At 36.9% G+C, this 16,657-nt stretch overlaps 1 protein-coding gene across 2 annotated transcripts in view; it reads right to left on the bottom strand.

Annotated features, from left to right (window-relative positions):
- Positions 1–10,806, bottom strand: part of LOC134848403 (thymidine phosphorylase-like) — a 30,867-nt gene extending 20,061 nt beyond the window's left edge. The window contains exons 1-4 of one of the 2 annotated variants that reach the window (XM_063865833.1): positions 10,108–10,806; positions 8,368–8,476; positions 1,570–1,857; positions 1,201–1,428 (exon numbers count right to left, since the gene is read on the bottom strand). In XM_063865833.1, coding sequence (XP_063721903.1) covers positions 1,201–1,428; positions 1,570–1,857; positions 8,368–8,476; positions 10,108–10,569 — 1,087 coding nt within the window. In that variant the 5' untranslated portion in view covers positions 10,570–10,806. The remainder of the gene's footprint in view (positions 1–1,200; positions 1,429–1,569; positions 1,858–8,367; positions 8,477–10,107) is intronic. The other variant, XM_063865832.1, reaches the window with a different exon arrangement.
- Between the last annotated feature and the right edge of the window lie 5,851 nt (positions 10,807–16,657).

Genomic DNA, 16,657 nt, shown 5'->3' with positions numbered 1-16,657 from the left:
CCTAACCCACCAGGAAGGACGTCCTGAGCATGCTCTATAGCCGGCCTAACCCACCGCGCTACATCCACGCTTTGTGACCACACCTCTATTTTTAATAAGAGCTACTCAAGGGTGAGTAACTCTTCAAAATAACCGAACTAAAACAAAAAGCTTTTGTGAAAACAACTAACTAAAATCATAATTAAAAAATATTAAACTAATAAATGTTTTATAAAATGTAAATTACATTATGCAATACATAGATCAGAATACAACACCAAGGACGAACATCTAAAGACAAAACGACCCCACTACACTCGAGAGAGAATGACCAACCACCATCGATATGCCACTCACAATCACAACTCAAAGGATTTAGAGTACGACTTGACTTCGCAGAAAAGGACTTCATTGAACTAGACCAATGACCACCTCGATGTTCAAGTATACGTACAGATCCGAGTAACCAGGCATCCCCTCCACGCACAATCTCCACGCCATTCCCAAACTAGATCAGACACAAAAGAAGTTCTCCACGCAGAACAGAAAAACCTGACATAGCCAACCATTCTGAAATCAGATTTGAGTTTGTTGCAAAGACTTAGTCGTTGTCACTAGAAGACACAACGTCTTATGTCTCTAACTCCAGCTTCCTGGAACTTCTTTAACAAAGAGGAAACGGAAGAAAATGATGTTCGCCAAAAACCAACGTCCATCATCCATCCTTCAAATTGCAGAAGAACTATTCTAAAAAACTCTGTAAAACCCGGATGGGTGGAACCTGATCTAAACTACATTTTATGATTGGATAAATTAGATATTTTACCAATGTAAAGTATTTAATATTAACCAATCATGATCCATCTAACTAACAACCCACTTATTTGTAAGTGCTGAAGTTACTTGTAATTTCAGCACCAGAGAGATTTGAATTTAACTTAGAAATTAGTTGGACTCTCCCGAGCACTTCAGCAGCCGCAATAAACCAGTATACCCTAGATCTATTGAGCCTAGCAGAGACTAGTTAAACAACCTGAGACTAGATAGTATAAGAGTAAGATTAGGATCGGTATTAGACTAAGAAGTTGCACGAATCTATCCGGCCGAAAATAAGATAGCGTGACGAGCAGACGGTGTACCCTATCCGAAATTACTCTATGAGTTATACACTCCAGTCCTAACTCACTACGGAGTTGATTTAATGATTAAGATGAAATTAACCAGAAGCAGAAGCTAAGATTCTATGTTGGAAATCCGCTTGGGGAAGACACGAGTAGCAGTCAAGCCGATCGGAACATAGCTGGGCGGCGACTTCTGCTGTAGCACCAGAGGCGATGATCATCTGCTCAAACTTCTTCAGAGCTGACCCGTCTTCAATAGTGGACAGCATCTTTTTCTTGGCTTCTTCAATTGTAGAGCACAACCCACTTGAGTGTAAGAGAACCGCTCCTGAAAAAGAAAAAACGGTTTGTACTGGATAATAGATAGTACACACTAAAACAAACTCATTTTATATTTATCAAAATGCATTTTGTACCACCACAAACGCATGCCAGATGACTGCATTGTTGATATTGCGTGACAAAATACCTTGCGTAACAATGAGTTCCTCCAGATCCTTCGCTCGTGCCTTGTTCTTCTTTAGAAAATCAATCGACTCTTCAATTTCGAGGGCGTTTCCCACACAGAAGCCCAAAGGCGTGTCCATGTTGGTGATCATGCAAATACAGTTGATTCCCAGTCCAGCAGCTATGGCTCTGAAACCGTCGGCAGCCTTCTCCGCCTTTTCAAATTTGTCCAGCCAACACCCATTTCCACATTTGAGGTCGAGCAACAAGTGCTTCACACCCTCGGCCGCTTTCTTGCTCAGAATAGACGCTGAAAAAGCACAGCACCACAAAATCATCAGGCCAGGAAAGTTTATTTATAACGAAAAAATCTAATAAGTTCGAAATGTTTCTACTCGTTTACACTAAGGGGCAGAACTAGGATATGCTCGGGGGGGGGGGGGGGGGGGGTTGCAAAACAAACTCTCATATACTCTCATAAAAAAAGTCAACTTTTTTTTAAGTCGACCAAATTGAGTTTCCTAGAACACTATAAAGACCCTAATTGGGCAAAAGTTTTGGCCAAAACCGGTTGGGCACATTTGGTTAAAAAGCTGTTTTTGAGAATTTTTCGGAATAATTTAGGGTCGGTTGGCTAGCAATAGATTTCTTAGAAAGTACCAAAGGGAGACCCTTTGGGTCGGCAGGGTGTCGAATCTCTGAGGTGTGGGGGGAGGGGGGGCTTGCGTTCGTTACCCCCCTAAATTCACCCCTGATTACTAAATTTAAGCTTGGAGTAGCTTACTCATAGAGTAATTTCAGATAAGGTACACTCTCTCTTCGCGTGCTATATTATTTTCGGCCATATAGATTCGTGCAGCTTCTTAGTCTAATGCCGGTCTTAATCTTACTCTTATATCTCCTAGTCTAAAAAAATCTAGCGTATACTGGTATTTGCGGCTTGGATATCTGGAACTTGTTCCAAAGGAGAACAACTGTCTTCTAAGTTAAATTCAATTTATTCTGGTGCTGAAAATACGAGTAGTTTCAGCACTACAAACAATTGTCAGTGTTAGTTATGGATCTTGATTGGTTAGTAAGAAATATTTTTAGAGATAGTTTCAACACGAGTATTTTAGTTTTCAAATTGTTTATTGTAGTGAAGAATGGATGGAAAGATTTTTTGGTTTTCGGAGCAGTTTTCTTTCGAAGCAATGACTGCATGAAGGAAGGAGAGATGTATATGTCTTCGTAGAGAGAGTGAGAACAGTTGTTCGTCTTCAGTAGTGGGTCTCGTTTATCCTAGATTGTCTTCAGTGATCGTGTCAAAATTTCAGATTGAGGCATTGATGTATTGATTTTTTTAAGTTTAGAGCGAGACTATAATGATAATATGAATTAGCGTACGCAAGGGGTTTCCCTCACAGTTTCAGTTCAGTTAGTTAGACATATTTATGCAGTTGTTTCGGGTACAGTCGCACAGAATTTTCCAGCTACAGGGGTTGGAGTCATCGAATCTTTTCTCGAAATGCTCCCTCATCCATTGCAGCAACCGTTCTTTGAGTCCTATCGTGTTGGTAAAGTCCACTTTTTGAGGAATCAAAATAGCCAGCCTCTTTGCATGAAACCAAAAAATTTTTTCACAAACAAATTTTGTAGGGCGTGTACATTCAAATAAACGAGATCTTGAATTAGCTAGGTCATTTTTTGGCGAAAACGGTCAAAAAAGTTGTAGTCGTGTGATTATTGAGGATTTTAGATAGTAGAAGTAAATTATTGAGCTGAATGTACATGGGTAAAGGCAGTTTTCCTAGACGCTGAGGCGACATTCTGTAATTAGGGTCTGTTTCTATCCATTTGCATGCATTGCGTTGAACACCTTCAAAGAGTTTCATTTCTTCGACGTTCAATTGATAGCACACTGAACCGTCTAGCAAAATTGGAATTACCATGGATTTGAACAGATTTAGTTTGGTCTTGGTATTAAGAGGCAGTGGGTTGCACTTAAGCATGCATAGAGTGTTGGAGGCTTTTCTTCTTCTAAATTTAATATGCGATGTCCAGCCTATATCCGATTTTACAATTATTTCTAGGTCTTTTTCTTCTGAGACTTTCTTAATTAAAATTGAGTCGAAGTAAAATTCGCTGCTTGTGGGACTCTTAACCGGTAGGTGAATGCATTTTGACCAATTGAACGCAATCTAGTTTTGTTGAGTCCACGTGAAGATGTTATTTAGGTCAAGCTGAAATTCTGCGTTGAGTGTACCAATTCGTATGAACTTTGCGTCGTATGCATATGGAAAGCTGGTGGAATGATTACATACACTTGGTAGGTTGTTAATCACGACAAGAAAAAACAATGGCCCGAGGATTGATCCTTGAGGAACACCGCTTGTGACATAGAATGACTGGGACAGACAGTCTTTGATTTTGACACATTGTGTTCTATTTGTCAGGTAGTTATAAATTAGCTTTAATATTTTGCCTCTGATTCCAATGAGTAGAGCTTATCAATCAGAATACAGTGATATACTTTGTCAAACTTTTTCTCAAAATCGGTATATATTACGTCTACTTCTTCATTTTTGCTTATAGCTGAATATATAGTATCAAGATAGAGCAGCATTTTGATGGTCCCTGACCTTTTCGCGCGAAATCCGAATTGGTTGTTGTGCAACATAGGTTCTAGATATTTATATAGATCGATGAAAATAACTTTTTCGGAGATTTTGCTGACAATAGTAAGTAGTGATATTGGTCTGTAGTTACTTATCGAGGCCTTGCTTCCTTTCGTTTTGAAAATTGGGCTGACAATAGAGTGTTTCCATTGATCAGCGAAACAACCGGTCTGGAGTGCTTTATATATGATATGGTAGAGATAGGGCGTTAAAGATTCAATACATTGCTTAAATATAATAGGTAGTAGATCGGGACCTCTCGACTTACTTAGATCTAGATCATTTCACAGTTTGGCAATCAGATTCCTGTCTGGTTCTATATTATGAATTATTTGTTTAATTGATTGCTCTTGTTTTTAAAGACAGGATGGTTGAGAGGGATTATAAATACTGAAATACAAAATTTGGCGAATTGATTAGCTTGCTCTGGCAAGGTTTTCGCAACTGAATTATCAAGTTTCATGACGGAAGGTAGTTCTGAGTTACGGATTTTTGTATAGTATTTAAACAAGGCTTTAGTATCACGCGAGTTAGACAAATGTTGTTCGTATTGGCTTTTGTTATTCTCTACGGCGGTTTGTACCTTTTCATTCATTGCAATCACCGAGGCACATTGCGAACCTTTTTGTTTGCGTAATGTTGACAGACGTTTCATTGAATTTGACGTCTCAGGAGTTATCCAAGGAAGAAGATTTTGTCTATGTTGAGTTCTACGCGGGATGAATTTTGTACATAAAGCTATGATTTCATTCGTACCATAGTTCCACTATTTTTGTAACATTTGACCAGCAGTAAGGTGAGAAGGTGTTGATTGAAAACGCATCGTTTAAACCGTTGAATTCAGCTTTGCAATAGCTATTGAAACTGGTTTTACTAAAAGTGGAGCTTTTCTTGAGTTCCTCTATTGCGGATTATAGAGTTAATAGGTTTGTGATCAGATTTTGGTGCAGTAAATACGTCGAGTGGTAGGGTGTCGATTATTTCAACCTGGTTGCTAACAAGGACTAAGTCAAGTATAGAAGCGTTCGTTGTTTTGAAATGAACAGTTTGAGTTAAGCTTAATTTATCTATTTTGTCAAGTATACATTGATGGAGCGGTTCTGAGGCTTGAATGGACCAGTCAATTGAAGAAAGCTTGAAATCTCCGTTCATTATACGATGATTTGCATTGCAGTTCGATAAGAATTCCATTAGGTGACAAATACGGAAGATAAAATTTGCTGCTAGGATGGGGGAAATAGCATGTGGCAATTAGTAATGTGGCTTCGGAAGTTTACCAGTTTATAGCGGTGCAATAACCTTGAAATTGGTCAGGAAGAGAGATTTCATGGCATTTTAGTGCAGACCTTGTTGCAATAAGGACCCCACCATGGGCTGTTTTTTCATTTTGTTTGGTGTTTCTGTCAGAACGAAAGATATTGAAGCCAGGGAGGAATATTTCGGAGTCGCTGATGTTAATTGTGAGCCATGTTTTGCTTAAACAGATGATGTCAAAATTGTTGGTGACGACAAAGTTTGATAGAGATGTGCGCCTACTTGAGTTCACTAAGCTTCGGGTATTAAAAATAAGAATCGAATAATCAGTAAATTAGTCAGTTTTGTGACTCAAAGAAAGCCAACAATTTGTGACTCAAAGAAAGTATACCGGAGATCCTCACCTAACATGTTTTATCATCTTCGGAGTTTTTCTGTTTCAACAGTGCTGAGATGTAGCTACCGTTGAAAGTTCCCCCTGCTGATCGCGTTTTTGACATTGCTGATCTTTTAACGTCATCGTGCACTTTTTTATTGAAGTTTTGATAGCATTAAGGTCGTTCTGAATGCTCTCTTTTTCGTTGAATTCTTTGAATAGACAAACAATGTTGTCTTTTTTCGTTTTACTTAGGAACTTGTTTAAATCATCGTCGTGAGCAGACAGAATTTGATCAAGTGAGCGATAGTTGTTCGCATCTACCGAACCAAGGCGGGTCCTGGTCTCACCAATTATATCGATATGGGTCTATTAGGTAATGATTGCTTGCTGTAAGACTTGCTTGCAATGAATCCCGAGAGGGAAACCTATTTGCCAAGCCTTAAAAACAGCGGAGCGGAAAAAAGGAAGAGAGGGGATTGACTTTAACAGTGAATCCAGAAAAGGAAACCTATCTGTTAAAGTCGAAACGAGGGCTCTAACCTTATCCCGTGTAGGATCCGCACAGAAAACCGGTCGCTCGATTGCACTCGTAAGTGTTGGGTCGTCGCTCGCTGACACAAGATCAACTTCGACTCTTCTGTGTGAAGTGCCAAGTGACTAGGATCGGTATGTGAGATCAACATCGAGTTGGCCATGGTCTTTTTCAATGATTTCCTTTGCTGCGATATTGAGTCCATTTTTTAAATCCTGTGAGGGTTGTGATTACGGCATCAAATCAACAGATTTGCCATTCCAGAGTCGGAATGTCGCCGAGTTTTCATCTCCCTTTGCTGCTCGTTCCGTTTTCTCTCAGAAATCTTTTTACATTGCATATTAAATAAATAGCTTGTAAGTGAGAAATTTAGTAATTAAAACTCTAAAATTAATTTGAAGTCGAATAATCCAAAGATAGCTCTGATAATCTAATTTTTCAAGAAAATTTAGAGTAATAAAAAACAAGGATAGTCCTTGATAAGGTTTAGATTTAAGTTTCAAGAGAATTAGAATATTTACATTTGGGAATAAATGGTTGCTATAATGTGAATTGAGATGATTTTAGTTTTTAAACAATTTTGGTTATGTTTTAGATGAGGAACCAAGGATGAAGAGAACGAGAAAAAAGAACGCGAAGATGATTAGGTTCCTTGAAAAGCAAAGATTTTTGATAAATTAAATAAAAATTACTTTACTTTTATTACTAACTAATTTTTGTATTTTTTATCAATAACTTTTATTTTTACAGAAGTTTTCAATTTACTTCAGATTTGATGAAAGGAACGATTTGTGTAATTTTTGATCGTTTTTTCTGCTGGTTATATAATATGATTTTTCAACTTCAAGAAGTATATAGCTCGAAAAGGGATCGTAAGGCTCCAAGTAGTTTTTATTTCATGTTAGAGAATGGAAATCTACTGCATTGAGAACTTTGAAGAGAATTTGCGTCATTTCTTTGAAGTTTGCGTCATTTCACAATTTAGAAGCTTACTCTGCTGATCAATTTTTGACCTGGTGTTTGCTGTATTCCTTGCAATAATGGAGTAGACGTATTGAGACATAGAGACATACTTATTAAATTGTCTATGCTATCTAACAGTTTGCAATTTAGCTATATGTTTGTTGATCTTATTTTTGATTCTAATTTGCTAAATCTAAGTAAGTTTTTAGTAGGTCTTGATCGAGAATTTTGGTCGCTTCAGATGAGTTTAAGCTTGGAGTAGCTTACTCATCGAGTAATTTCAGATATGGTACACCGTCTGTTCGTCACGCTATCTTATTTTTGGCCGGATTGATTCATGCAGCTTCTTAGTCTAATACCGATCTTAATCTTACTTTTATATTTCATAGACTCAATAGATCTAGCGTATATTGGTATTTGCGGGTTAGATATCTGGAGCTTGGAGAACAAAAGGAGAACAACTGTCTTCTAAGTTATTTTCAAATTATTCTGGTGCGGAAAATACGAGTACTTTCAGCACTACAAATAATTGTCAGTGTTAGTTATGGAACATGATTGGATTGTAAGAAATACTTCATAAAGATACTTTCATCAAGAATATATTTGGTTATAGATACTAGTTTTAAACTGGTTCCATTCCACTCCTATTAAATTATTTTAATGAACTGTTACCCAATTTTATTGAATTTTACTGGATTTCAACGGATTGAATTTTTACGCATTAATCGATTATAATGACAATTAAGAGTTGTCGCGGTAAATTTGCAACAATAATCAATGGGTCAATGGATTATAAGGACATTTTAGACAACATTTTCCGGTATAAACGTTTTTTTATCCTTGAAACTCGGTGCGGGATCAGTTTTCTGGAGCCAACTTTTAAAGGGACCACCGCTTTGATGAAAGAAGTTAAAAGTTTTTGCGCAGTTTTTGTTGCGAATTCAACCTTGAATATCTTTTTTCTTGTTTGTTTATGCTACTTCTAGTGCAACAGGCAGGCTACACTTGTTTATCTTTGTATTAAATGATTCTAACCGTAGATGAGTCCAAAGATCCATACAGTGCCTGTGATGTCTCTGAACTTGTAGAGGATCTTGTCTGCGGGCGTGATCTTGTCAGTAGTGCCCACAATAATACACCCAATCTGAAGCAACTTCCGAACACATTCAAAGAAATAAACTTTTTTTTTCAAGTTTCTGCCGTTTTTACGCGTGGTTTGATGAAAAGAAAAGCAGAAGCTTCCCAGGTCTAATCATCTTGAAAATTTTGCCAGGATCTTGAAAAATTTTGAAAAATTATCAAAGATAGCAAAGAATTTTTAAAAAAATTTATGAGTTTTATAAGACTTCTAACTGTCCAAAAAAGAGATGTAACGGGCAAAAAAGAGATGTAACTAACAAAAATTGAAGCAAAGCTTACTGAAATCTGTCAAGAAATCTATTTTTTATTAATTTTTTAATATTTTAAAGATCAAACCATAATTGAATACAGTTATCTTCCAATAAATACAAAAACCAAAACAATGAAGAATATATTTCAAACATTTTTTGGTGCTAAATTGGTGATTTATTTGCTTCAAAAAATTTTATTGAATTTTGAATTTTTTTTTGACAAGGAAGCGCTAAACGAAGAGTCAAAAACTTGGTTTTTTGGAGTAATACTAAGTTTCTCACTGCTCAATAACCAAAAAGTGATGCAAACATCCTAAAAACTGCTCTAATAGGGTAAACATCCAATTTATAGCGTTCGTTTAACAGATGCTATAGTGGTCGGTTGAAGGCGGATCGCCGCGGTCGCGCCAAGCTCTTGCCAGCTTGCCAATAGAGGGTAGGACTCTGTATGAAAGTTAGAGCCGGTTATCGCTGCAAAGCGGCGACGCGCGCGTAGCACGCCATCCGGCGACCTTAAACCGAGAATCCGCTAAATTGGAACCGGAGAATTGAACTATGGCTTGTTTTTGAAATTCTAATGTCATAGTATTACATAAGTTTTAAATAAGTTCGGATGTTTGACATTTGCACCGGATATTTGCACCGGGCCCGAAATTAGACAAGAAAAGCAAGTGAGTAGATTTCTCGAAAATTTTTTGTCGTTCGACTTACAACTTAGAAGTGGCTTTAGTATGATATCTATCGGTCTAAACTGATGATTATATGTGGCACTTGTTTTAGCGCGGAAAAGAGTAGAAAAACCGAAGCCCATCCGAAGACAAAGTTCCGTCTCACTTTCAAACAACCTGACACGGCATAAAAAAGTAGAAGCATAAACAAACTATTGGATTTGGCTCTAATTAAATTATGTGCTCAGATAATACATCAAATCATAGCTTAACCAATTGTTTTGCAAGGTTGTTAAAGAATAAAATATAATTATTTGCTCTTTTTTCGGTACCAATTTATCCATCATTTTTCTTGTCCATCATTTTTCTCTTATCAAGACAGGAACTTTCAGGCAATCTGTATGGGCAGTCATTGATTCAGATTTTGGTGGTGAGAAGCTTGTTATGGATCTTTTATTTCTTGTTTCGTTTCGGCAGGTCAAAATTAATTTTGAACAAAATTTAAATCCAAAATTGGATTTGTAAACCAAAATTATAAATACAGACCTATTTTAGTGTACCAACTTTAAACCAAAATTGATCAAAAAGTAACCCAAAGTTTTTAATTTCTATTAATAAATCAGTTCAATTTAGGCCAGAATTAAATAACCAAAAAGACAACTTACGGAAAATGTTTATATAATTTTTCAAGTCAATTGGGCTGAGCTTATACTCACATCATTGACAGCCTTTTTGATCTGTTCCATACTTTTGGCAGCTCCAAATCCAGGAATGGAGTCCAATTTATCCAACGTGCCTCCAGTATGACCCAAACCTCTGCCGGAAATCATAGGCACTTTGGCACCTGCCGCTGCCAACATGGGTGCCAACGGAATGCTCACTTTGTCGCCGATGCCTCCGGTCGAGTGTTTGTCTACGACTGCAGACGACTCGTCCCACGAGAGGATCTCGCCCGAGCGCCGCATGTACTCGGTCAGATACGTTTCTTCGTCCGAGTCGAGTCCTTGGAAGAATATGGCCATAAGCATGGCTCCTATCTGGGCGTCCTCCATTTTCTCGAACCCCTCAGATCCGATCACAGACCCCACAAAGGTCTCGATGTCAGTCTCGTTCAATTTGAATCCGTCTCGCTTCTTCTCGATTAGTTGCACTGGAGTCAATCTCCTGACAGAAGTCATGCTTAGAGTATACTTTGTTTAGTCTCTACAGTACTAAAGTTACTATTGAGAAACAATCTTAACTTTGGTACGATGACTTGGAATGAAAGATACGATTTATCGACTGATTCTAACAGGTGAAAAGTATCGACTCAGTTTATTGACACTACTTTCGATTCAATTATTCGCACAAATATCACTCTGTCGCCAGAGATTGAGATATAGACCACACAAGTCTTATAGCAGGATACCACAAATAACTATCCGTGTAATATGCCATATAAGCAAAAAAGCAGTTAATTTCATCCGACAAATGTGTGCTGGAATATTTCTGTCTCGGTTCGGTTTTGGGTAGATCGGTTTCGGGTAGCTGGCTGATTGACATAAAGCAACCGTAATTGTCGGAAATTAAAAACCCACAAAGAATAGCGAACTGCCTTAAGTTTTGGCATTTAAAAGCAGAATTCAATGACATAAAGAACGCAAAATGAATTTCATAATAGTACACATAAATCAATTTAAAACAGCGCCTCATAAACTTGTGAATTTTGTTTCGGTCTTTCAGTTTTCGATTTTTCGCACACACTGTTCTTCGTTCACCGGAAAACTCATTAGTTATGACCTTATTTTTTCTCGCTCTGAATTCTAGCGCGAAAATCCTCGCCCCCCCCCCCCCCCCAACAGAGCGAGAAGAGGTGAGAGCTCCAAAGTCGGCCGGGACAGCTCGCATATTCAGGAACTGCTCCTGGCTGGGTCAGCACACCATATTTGTTTCCTCGTTTTGGTTCAGGTAGATCGGTTTCGGGTAGCTACTGATTGAAAACATTTAATTTCATACGTTAAATAACCGTAATTATTCGAAGTAACAGGTCAGCAAAGAATAACGAACTGCCATTATTTTCGGTAATTATGTTTTGGTCTTTCAGTTTTCGACTTTACTCACACAGTGTTCTTCGTTCCCCAGAAAATTCATTAGTTACCAGAAGTTTTCAGGACTAAACATCCTGCCTTCTTATTTATTTATGTTCTCGCACGTGAGAAATTAGAAAAATAAGAAGACAGGATATTAAGTCCTACAAACTTGTTACCCGGGCCGAGGTCGCCTACTATGATGCGACCATAGCCACCTAAATTAGTTATATTGCAATCGTCCAATCCAAAACGTGTATGTTGAAAAAATTATCGCTCAAAATAGGTGTGTCGTGATTTTGCGGCATCCAATAACTTTTGTGGATTTTACGCGACCCAAAAAGTAATTATGCGGCATGTGCGACTCAAAATTGGTATGCCGCAAATTTATGCAACCTAAGAATTGAGAGTGACCCTGCCCGGCCCAAAAAGATACGTCTCGGTTTTGCGCGACCCAAAAAAAAAGATATGTTACGCGAGCACAAAATTTCTTTGCGACTTTGCGTGACCAAAAAGACTCTGCGCGACCTTGCTTGCACCCTGCATCTGCAGGTTTTTTTCTTTTTGCGTGACAAAAATTTCCAAAATCCGCATTCAAGGAAATTTTGCAAGAACCACAAGACATATGTCACGACTTTGCTCGACCAAGAAAAACCTTCACATGTTTGCGGGAGAGGAAAGCCCTTATTCAACCTTCCCGATTATGATTTGTGAAACGATAGATATCATTTTGGAGTCAAACGATTTCCGGACATTGATGAGCTTTGTTTCATTTGTCCACTTTTACCAAAAAAAAAACATTACGACGCCAAGCTCGGGCACTTTAATGATGGTTTGGATTCCGCATACATTGCCACTGGAGTTCGCCTATTTTGTATTGGATTCGGCAACGTTTCAAAAATCTTTTTGATGTCGCAAATCTGATGAAATCGCTTATCTAGGCGCTAATCCTGAGTTTAGGCTAGTTTGAGATATACGTCCCTTTGTACTTGAAATTGCCTGACGAGGAAAGAATTGCCTGATAAGGAGCAATTAGTTTAGGCTGTTTTCCGTCTTATATTATAAACTACGACCTTTTTTTTTCAATTTTGGGGAAAACTGATGTCGTGTTTTTGATCGGTTTTTTTTTACCAGACGAAAAAAAAGTTGGTCATACAGGCTTTTTTCCGCCGTTTTTCTAATTACTTCATCAAGAAAATCAACGGTAAGAACAAGGTAGTCTAACCGGGGAGAAACAGCCAAAAGATTGGGACCAGTCTTAATTTGTTTCTCCGGCAGGGTAAAAAGTTTGATCACGGTTGGTTTTGCTGAGAACTCTTCTAAATTATTTCAAACGTGCAAAAATGAAAAGGGTTAAGTAATATACTGATTTCCAATCTTTTTGGAAAAGTGTAGCTATAGTTTTTTCTGATAATTGATTTTCTTCCTTATTTCGAAGAAAAAGATGAAAATTTCGGGAGAAGAATTACGAATTGCCTGACGGAGGAAGAATTGCAAAAACTGGTTTTTTCCTTTTTCTATATATACCTTTTTATATTCAAATACAATTATAATGTTTGTTTTCTTTATGAAAACAACAACAGATACCTTGACAGAAAATCAAAATGATGAGAAAAATCCTGTTTTTTGTAAACGTCAAGTTTTAAAAACATTGTAAAGTCTTAAGGTCAGTAACATTTTTTGATCAGATATCAACTTAAACTCAGTTATAGATTCGACCCCGCACTGGAGTTCTACGGATAGTAACCGATTATATTGTCATTTTTTAGCCAGTATCTATAAAATTTAAAAAACAATGGATCACAATCTCTCAAAAATGTAATATAGTCTATTATAATTCATTAAATATGAATTATAAGCAGAATTTTTTCATAATCATAATCCATCATAATATATTATAATTGATTATAATGTAATTTTGGAGAAGAAATCATAAATTTTGCAGGTTTTTTCAGAGTTATCTCATTTCTACGTAAATTTCATCGCTTCTTTTAACAACCCACTTCCCCATCCCCCTTCCCCGTCCCCGTTCAATAGTAAACAAACACTGGGGGGTAAAGGAAGGGGGGTTGGGTTTGAGGGTAAACTTTAGTAAACATGGGAGTGGGCGTAGGGATAAACTTAGGGGAAGGGGGGTAGGGCAAATGCGGATGGGGGCAAAGTGAGGGGGGTGTTGATTTGAGCAAGCTTAGATTGCGAGTAGACCGCGAGTAACGCAGAAATGTTGCAAATGATTTTGCAAAAAAATGTAAAGGTTATAATCCGTTATAATTAACTTTAATGACGTCGTTATCATTATTCAATTTTGCGCGAGTTGTTTTCTATCTAAAGGTCACAATCAGAAGTCCGACATTCTGGTTGTTTCTCCCTCCGTACTCCCACGTGTGACCATAATGACTGAGTATTGCTTCGACCATGGGTTTAATTCGGGGCCCAGCGGAATTTGAGTGATGACCCTGGCCAGTAATGACCTTGATACAAGTATCGCCAAAATTAATTGCATACAAAATAGAAGAGGTTTAAAAATGGTTGTTGCCATCAGTAGCGAATTTATTTTTTTTTCCCGGAAATCGACACCCTGACCTGACCACCCAAGGATCCCCCCTCTGGTTCTATATTAGGACCACCTTTCATGCTGACCAATCCTAAAACTTTTATAAAGGCGTCCTTGGCGCCAATATACACTAATTTTAAGGGGCACGTCGAAAAAACTTCCAATTTTTTTGTCGAAACCTTCCAATAAATACCTATAAACGCCTTTTTTTCGCTGTTTTTTCACTGCGGCGAAAAAAAACTGGCTAAAAATGGGTCTTGAAAAATTACTATTTCGAAAAATTGCCCCCTCTTTTGAGAAATTCTTAGATCCGGCTCCTGGTTGCTATATTCAAAACTGTAGCATTTTTGCATTTTTTATATGCATTTGGAACATAAGGAATAAAACAAAAAAGATAAGAAAAATTTCGTTGAATATTTTCAGCAATTTTGACGATATCTTCCTCGAACTGTTTGTATCCTCTGCTTTCCAATACTTTGATAACATGAATCAGTAAATCACATGCCTCTTCGAGCCAGAACCCGTGCAGATCTAGTTCTGGACGTGGTTGATTACACTTCAGTGGCATTTCTTCTACGCTCATTGGTTGACCCATTCGTTCACCTGTAATACTTATATCCATCAAAATTGTTTAATATTGTCAGGCATTTCTTATCAGGTGAAAAGAAGTGCAACAAGAAGAAAACAGCAGAAAAAAAACAGTGATTTTGTGAATTCGTTTGTTTTCGTGTTTTTGTTTCATTCTGTTTAATTTTTAGTTCAAAACTTATCTTTGATTCGTCTTAGTTCTGCAGAAAAAGCGCAACAAGCTGAATAAACAGTATTTCTGCAGATAACATTCCGGGTCGACCTCCATAGACCAAAAATGCTAGTCATACAATTCCATGAAATAAATGTATAAAAAATACTAATAAATTTCATACATTCTGCTAAAATGGTGTCATCGAATTTCTAAAGAATATAAATTTTTGTTTTGACATAGAAGTCGGTGTATCGAACTAAAAAAATAAAAAAAAATTTGTCAAAAAACGCTAATCGTATATTTTCCTTATATAAATTGTATGAATAACATTTTTTGGTGGCAATTTTGAAATTACCCCAAATTGCTTTTTTTTCAACCGCAGATGGAGGTTAGCACTCAAAATGCATGCAAAGTAGTCCTAAATAGTCCTAAATACACAGAAATGGAGTTTTTTAAATACCGCTAGAAACTCTTATTATTTGTATGGAATGCTTATGTATGTCTTGATCAAGGTATGATAATTTAAAAACTCAAATTTTAAAAAAATCATCGTTGAAAGTTATCCGAAAATTTAAAAAGTTGATGCTTTCAGTATGTGATTTGTCTCAAAAAACCCCTGTACAATTCAGAGGTCGTTTATGCATTGTAAATGCGAGACAATTACACCTTTATTAACTCAAGTTTTGAGTAAACCATGTTTATTGCCGCCGAACGGTCACAAGCAAATCCCAAAAGTTTGAGAAAACAAATGGAATTGAAAGAAAGGTGTTTGATTAGAATTTTTACATATATGAAAAATGTATGATTAGCATTTTTGGTCAACAAGGGTTAAGATGAAATGTTTATTCGTGGCTAACTTTCTCGCACAAAAAAAAAAGTTCCAACTGAATTGAGGATAGTTACTATTTTGTTCACAGTTGATCTGCGATACTGTCCTAATTCTATAAATTTCCAATTTTTTTTAATTTTACAGCTCTATTTAACGGCAGTCGGAACAATTGGAATTTGCTCTGATATATAAGTAATTTCAACTAATTACTTGTTTTTCACACCCTAAAACTGTGAGACACTTCGTTTTTCACACCCTAAAACTGTGAGACACTTCAACTTTGAACGCTGAAACAAACAATCACTCTCTTTTATTGATCCGACTCTCAAAGAAAACGGAATATTTATGCTAAGTGATTTTTTATTCAGTCAATGTTCGGCAATCGAGTTAGTAGTTTTTGACAAATAAAAAATATTCCCCATTGAGATATTGACCTTCTGGCCAAAACATAAACAGATATTTTACCTCCGATTGTTTTTTGCAAAGTTGGGGGTTTAAAAAGAGATAATCTGGCCATGCTCTGGACTAATTTAACCGAGATTTGAAAATTTTATTCACAATGCTAAAAATGTAACGCAAATTATTTATGGGCGGCAACTTCTCCCGCATATAAAAATCGCTCCAAATCGAATTGAGGCTAGCTTACAGGTGGTAATAATTTGGTACGACTAGTATTTTCATACCTGATCTTCAATATTGTCCAAAATAATACTTTCCCCAAATTTTATGTTACAAAAACCATTCGAGATCGATAAAAGAGCAGTCGAAATATTCAATGCTTTGCATTGATATCCGAGCAAATTTTTTATGAGTTCGTTTGGAAATCTTTTTTGTAAAAACAATTCAAGAACAGCTTGCCTATCACTTTGGGCGTATCATTTCTAGCTATTATAGAAATTTTTCTTAACAATTATTGTTTACTTTACCCATTGTAGAAGGAACAAAAAGAAACTAACAAAAATCAGCCATTTCCAACCTGGGTCTTGAAAAATTACTATTTCGATAAATTGCCCCCCCTTCTTTGAGAAATTCTTAGATCCAGCCCCTGGTTGCTATATTCAAAACTGTAGCATTT

This window comes from Symsagittifera roscoffensis, chromosome 6 (genome assembly GCF_963678635.1).
Source record: "Symsagittifera roscoffensis chromosome 6, txSymRosc1.1, whole genome shotgun sequence".
Taxonomy (NCBI): domain Eukaryota; kingdom Metazoa; phylum Xenacoelomorpha; order Acoela; family Convolutidae; genus Symsagittifera; species Symsagittifera roscoffensis.
The sequence above is the reverse complement of the archived record's forward strand: the minus strand, read 5'-3'. Positions and strand labels throughout refer to the sequence as shown.